The 6,544-nt window shown below is 42.7% G+C and overlaps 1 protein-coding gene across 1 annotated transcript; it reads left to right on the top strand.

The window, feature by feature from the left end:
* The first annotated feature begins 2,144 nt into the window (after positions 1-2,144).
* LOC139407679 (forkhead box C1-A-like) lies at positions 2,145-4,402 on the top strand. The gene has a single exon (XM_071151525.1). The coding sequence runs from the start codon at positions 2,389-2,391 to the stop codon at positions 3,802-3,804; it is 1,416 nt and encodes a 471-aa protein (XP_071007626.1). The 5' UTR covers positions 2,145-2,388; the 3' UTR covers positions 3,805-4,402.
* Positions 4,403-6,544: the final 2,142 nt, after the last annotated feature.

The raw sequence follows: 6,544 nt of genomic DNA, 5'->3' as shown, positions 1-6,544 counted from the left end.
TTTTAATCAACAGTTATAATATTATACCTATTTTGGTATTTTTCTCGGGAACACTGTGGCAGTGTGTTTATTAACTAGGCGGGCAGTCCCATTCAAAGTAAAGTAAAGTCAGTGAATTAGGTAAACATTCCCGGGTCTGTAAGCCCCAAACCTAGGATGTCTCTCTCTCTCTCTCTCTCTCTCTCTCTCTCTCTCTCTCTCTCTCTCTCTCTCTCTCTCTCTCTCTCTCTCTCTCTCTCAATTCAAATGGCTTTATTGACATGGGAAACATGTTTACAATGCCAAAGCAAGTGAAACGGATAGTAAACAAAAGTGAAATGAACAATTAGAAATGAACAGTAAACCTTACACTCACAGACGTTTAGAGAAATTTCACCAGGCGTATCTCGCCTCTACTTCCCACCATCAAGATCCAACACTAGAATGACACAGATGTGACAGTTATGTAGATGGTCTATTACAGATAGTTTATTTTATTTTATTTGGCTAATGATACTAATAGGCCTACTAATAAAAAATATTGAGACGTCTAAAATGCAGTTGCAATAATATCCCCCAAACATGGCCTACACTGAGTAATAGTAACCCAGGCCTACATTAGAACAAAAGTTAATTTGGCTGAGATAGTTATATCAAAATTCACGTACGCCTGCAACAATTATAATTTGTTAACAAAATATTGTAATACTCATATAGGCAATAGGTAGTCTAATTCCTAATAAAAGGATGGCCTGTGAGCAATTCCTAATACAGTGATGTCGTTGTTAGCACCTTTTGACACTAAATCCGTGCTTGTATTGAAATATTTAGATCGTGGCGTATGTTGATGAACTCAGCATCACGGACCCAAACAGCAGAGGAGAGCACTGATATCATATCAGCATGTTGCTGTCGATTAAATCTAGTGTGCCTTTTGATATCGGTAGGCTAATATGTGGTAGGCCTGTGGTAAGACCCTATGCATTCTTCATTATAGGCTATAGGAAGAATAAAGGCCGAGTTTAAGAATGATAATCAAAGCCTGTTAAAAGCGTTTGAAGCAGTGACAGTAATAAGGTAATAAAATAGGCATCCATCCCTCCTCCAGGTTAGTCATTTACATCATGTGGAATCTCTGACACCTCTCATTCTGTTGTGCTGTGCCCATCAGAAAAGATTACAGGGCAGTGATAACATGTGATTTTATTTAACCTCTATTTAACTACTAAAAATACCCCGGTCAAACCCGGAATACGCTGGGCCAATTGTGCGCTGCCCTGTGGGACTCCCGATCACGCTGCACCACTTGGGAGCCTAAAATGCCCCTGGTCTTTTAGTCAACATTTGATTTTGTGCTTTTGTGCTTTAAATAACATAAATTCAAGTTAGTTGTGTAGTTGAATTAGCATTGCTGTTATTGATTATATAATGTTTTATAGATTAATTTCATTTGTAACCCATGAGATTGGCACGGAAAAATTATAGTAAAATTATACTGTCATCCATAAAGAGAATACCAAATTAAAATAAACTTTCTGGTTTTATATTCAATATAGACTTATAGCAAGGTAATACAAAAAAATATATAGAAAAGTTTTTAAATGTATAAACAAGTCATTAATTTCAAATGAGGTGAAATGACTTCGTGTAATTGTACATTTTGCCCTACACGCTTTCATTTTACACACTAGGTTACACATTGTAACAAAAATATACGGTATGTGAATATGTATGAAAAACAGATAATATGAATATTAAGCCATATACTTTAAATAGGCCTATGTTAATGGTTCAATATTGCACAAACCGTTGGCAAATTGAGCAATACTATAGCGTTGTCCCTCAAATCATCTTACGTGAGCTGGGAGTTCCCCACACCTCTCCTTGTTTAATTTCAGTGTGTGTGTGTGTGTGTGTGTGTGTGTGTGTGTGTGTGTGTGTGTGTGTGTGTGTGTGTGTGTGTGTGTGTGTGTGTGTGTGTGCGTGCGTGCGTGCGTGTGCGTGCGTGTCTAACACAGCTTGGAAGGATCTCTGACTGCTGCAACTTTGCTTTTCCTCGTGCACGTTCGAATTGAGCTCCCATCGGATTGGATGTTGGAACGCATTCGGGGAGGAGCAGCCACAGGCCAAAATGTGAACAGAGTAAAACAAGTTTCTCTGTCGTGACGGATGCTTGAGCTGTATTTTTCTCAATGTTCGCCTCAGTAGACTGTGCGCAGCCTTCACTCCAGTCACCCTGGCGAGCCGTGGCTTAGGCTAAACATATTTCCCCAAACTCCCTTCGCAACAAACAGAAAATAAAGCAAAGGAGACTGCGAAGGAAACCGGAGCTACCCATCCCCGTCCGGCTGAAACTTTTGGGAGAGTTCTTCATTCTTTCAAACTTTACGGGAAGGCGAGGAGGAGAGAATGCAGGCGCGCTACTCCGTCTCCAGTCCTAACTCCCTTGGCGTCGTGCCTTATATTAGCAGTGACCAGAGCTACTACCGGGCCGCGACCGGTGGAGGATACACCGGTATGTCTGCTCCCATGAGTATGTACTCTCACCCGGCCCAAGACCAGTACCAGGCCAGCATGGCGCGTGCGTACGGACCGTACACCCCGCAGCACCAGCCCAAGGACATGGTCAAACCTCCGTACAGCTACATCGCCCTCATCACCATGGCGATACAGAACTCACCAGACAAGAAGGTGACACTGAATGGGATTTATCAATTTATCATGGAGAGGTTTCCGTTCTACCGAGATAACAAGCAGGGCTGGCAGAACAGCATCCGGCACAACCTGTCCCTCAACGAGTGCTTCGTCAAAGTGGCCCGGGACGATAAGAAGCCGGGTAAAGGCAGCTACTGGACTCTGGATCCGGACTCCTATAACATGTTCGAGAACGGCAGCTTCCTGAGGCGTCGCAGACGGTTCAAGAAGAGTAATGTTCAGAAGGACAAGGATGACAGGCAAGGCAAGGACTCGTCAAGGAGAGGAGCCCCTGACCTGGAGAACGAGCAGCCCGTGCAAGGCTCCCAGCCCGTGCGCATCCAGGATATAAAGACGGAGAACGGGACTTCTACTCCTCCACAGGCCGAGTCCCCAGGCTTACCTGTGCCCAAAACAGAGAGTCCTGGCAGCAGCAGTAGTATGTCCACCGGCAGCCCTCACAGTGTGCCCTCCGCCCGGTCCCTCTCAATGGAGGGCCCCGAGCATCACCACCACATCCAGGCGGCGGCGCAGGGCTTCAGCGTGGACAACATCATGACCTCACTTCGGGGGTCGCCCCAGGGCACCACGGAGCTCACGTCCCCTCTTATCGCATCCTCTAGGACAGGTATAACCCCCTCTCTATCGCTCAACTATTCCCCCAACCAGACGTCTGCTTACAACTCACCAAACTGCAACCAGAACTCCATCTCCACGAACTCTAACGCTACATACCATTGCAACATGCAAGCCATGAGCTTGTACGCCGGAGACCGAGGCGGCCACCTCGCGCCCTCCACCACGGTGGACGAGACACTGTCCGATTACTCCATCACCACGACGACCACATCCCCGCACGGGCATGGCAACCTGAGCGTGGGACAGGATGGTGGTCACCACGCGCACCAGGGCCGGCTCGCGTCCTGGTACGGGGACCTGGGACATCTGGGCACGAGCTACCCGGCACAGCAACAGAACTTCCACTCGGTGCGAGAGATGTTCGAGTCTCAACGGATCGGTTTGAATAGCTCCCCGGTTAACGGGAATAATAGCTGTCAAATGGCTTTCCCCTCCGGTCAATCCATCTACCGTACTTCCGGAGCTTTCGTTTATGACTGCAGCAAGTTCTAAAAACAACAAAACCATGTTTTTTTTTAAACGAATAACTTTAATATATATATTTTCATCTTTTTGTACTTAAACCTTCCTCATACCGGTCCATTATTCCTCACGGAATGGACTAAACATATTGAGAGAGATGAGATTTGTTCTGGTGTGTATGTCAGACAGAGGGGTGTGTTACAACACCAAAAAACACGTAAGTTTTTTTCTCTCTCACTTCGGGAACTTTGTTTTTAAAGATTGTTGTTTTAACATCCACCCTTTTATAAACGTGTTATTGATTGTAAATTGCATATAGTAATTTATTATTAGAAAGTAAGGGATTCTAGTTGGATGTTCTGGACTAAGTTTCCAAATTCAGCTGCCTAAAATTGTCCTAGGAACTGTTATTTTATAAAAAAGGAGGGGAACTTGTATACCGACATATTCTATTAAATGTTTTGTCTTATTTGTTAGAAGTATTCTGAAGGCATTGCATTGTTTGTCTAATAAATTGCCAATCTATTTGATTTAAATCTGACGTGTTTATTAGCTCGCCATAGAGGCCTATATTGTCCTGGCTTTAGAATAAGGGACGCAATGTAAAATAAAAGTTTGGCCTATTATTGCAAAATTAGGTGTCATTTTGCATTTTCTGTTCGTACATAGACGTCATTTGTATATAGGCTTATGGTTCAAATCATGTGTCATTTTAAAAGACTGAGGTATGCCTAAACACAAACAAACTGCAGGGGACGTTTGTCTTCTGTATTTCGAATTAATTATATAAAACATAAACGATGGTACAAAACACCTCACACAGTGTGACTACATTTACGGCGGCTATTTAGAGTAATTAAGGCGTTCTATTTCTTGTCTTGATGTACTGTGATGGCCTTATGGCCCTGCTACAATAATGAGGCCTATTGGGGTACATCAGCACGCAGTTTTGTTCTGCTAGCAAACGTTGCAGTCTGTAGTGAGTTGCATTGGTTTATTTTCTTGAGAAATCCCTGTAAAAACACAAACAGTTTCAACGAGGTGACAATCTTATGAGTCCCAGTATTATTACAACGTAAAGCAATACTACACACACACAAGGCTACAGCCACTAATCCGATTGTTCTGATGTATTACATGTACTGTAATCCGAAAGGATGTAATATAGGCTATATGTTTGTTCCTGGGCTTGTAGTGTATTATGCAAGTACCCAGGGTTTGTGATATATCTCCGTGTAATTGTTAGTTATTCCTGTGAAAGGATAGGCTATTGTTATGGTAACATAACAAATGTTTCAACATACCTCTCCTTAGGCTATGGGATGTGCTAGAGGGGGAAATACGATTGGTGTGTCCAAAACATCCAATCAAAATAATGATGAGCAAAAAGCTAGTTTTGTTTCTACATTTAGGACTATCTTGAATGCAGGGTTTGCAATATTTGGGCATGTTTGCTTTGTTATAAAAAGCTAAAATAAGATGTAGGCTACTGGGCCCACTCCTCTGCCTTGGCCTATATTTGTGTAGTCAGCAGAAATGAAATGTTCCACAGAACTACAGCACACAATCTGAGATAGAGAGACAGAGGAGAGGGATAGAGATGAGAGAGAGAGAGAGATGCATAACTACACAAAGAAATGCTGTGTTTGTGCAATTAAGATACCGTAGTAATTTATATTCTAAAATCATAAGGCTATATTGAGGAGGGATGTGGAGTCAATTTGGTGACAACATATGTAAGCTTGGCTTGGCTTTTTTTCCCCCTGAGATGAGATACTCTGTCATCATCTTGACCTCCAGGCCTCCTTTAGTTTAACGGGTCCTTTGTGCAGGGCGAGCCAGGAGCCAAACGTTGTAACACGGCTATTGATGGAGGGCTAGGTCGCTGTTTAGGCTACTAGCTCCCCGGTGCCAGGGTATCCGGCTGTTGTTTGGAGTGGCCACGTGTGTTTACGGACGCTTAGTTATACCCCGCATACCTGAAATATTATCTTTGCCAGATGTTTGGTTGCTGCAGCAACTTGTTAAAGATTACGTAAAACATTGCCAACAACACACACACAGAGAGAGAGAGAGAGAGAGACTTTGAATTAATTTAAATTAGGAATTAAAAGTATAATTGTTCATCTAGATATTGTTTAAAAAAATATGTATGTCGGTTTCAAGAAAATGTATTGATAATGCTATAGGACAAGATCTGGTGAAAATGTGTTATCTTCTTTTGCATTACTATATCGTTATTATTATTATTATTTCCTTTAATTAAATACACACCAATTTGTACCATTTAAGATGTTTTAAAATAATCACTGCTAAGATATTACTGTAGCTTGACTGTTTGAATTGCAGATACAACAAATTTGCAGTTTAAACAAATTCACAACAAAATTGTAGTGGTTTCCTTAAAAAAAAAAACGAACATGTTTGTGCAGCAGACCACCACCAGTCAAGCTACTTCATCGTTCCAATAGAGTAACAATTGGTAGTCACTACAGCTTGGGCAATTTGCTCGTTAATTGAGTGTACAGGGATGTCAGAAAGCATCTGCTTGCTTACTGTGTCAAAGACATGATTCTCCCTCCCTTCCTCCCTAATCCGCGGCCTCTAAGCATGTGGCCCTGGGTCTGACTATTACACGGAGTAACTGACTGGGGGCCCTCCCAAATGACACCCTATTCCCTAGTGCCAGGGCGTCAAACGTAGAGCACTATATATGGGAATAGGGTACCATTTGGGACACAGCCTGGGGCTCAGTCAAACATATGAGAAT

Source organism: Oncorhynchus clarkii, chromosome 4, assembly GCF_045791955.1.
Source record: "Oncorhynchus clarkii lewisi isolate Uvic-CL-2024 chromosome 4, UVic_Ocla_1.0, whole genome shotgun sequence".
Lineage (NCBI taxonomy): Eukaryota > Metazoa > Chordata > Actinopteri > Salmoniformes > Salmonidae > Oncorhynchus > Oncorhynchus clarkii.
The sequence above is the reverse complement of the archived record's forward strand: the minus strand, read 5'-3'. Positions and strand labels throughout refer to the sequence as shown.

Coding starts and splice junctions, on each gene's coding strand:
- LOC139407679 (XM_071151525.1), top strand. CDS start 2,389: ATGCAGGCGCGCTACTCCGTCTCCAGTCCTAACTCCCTTGGCGTCGTG.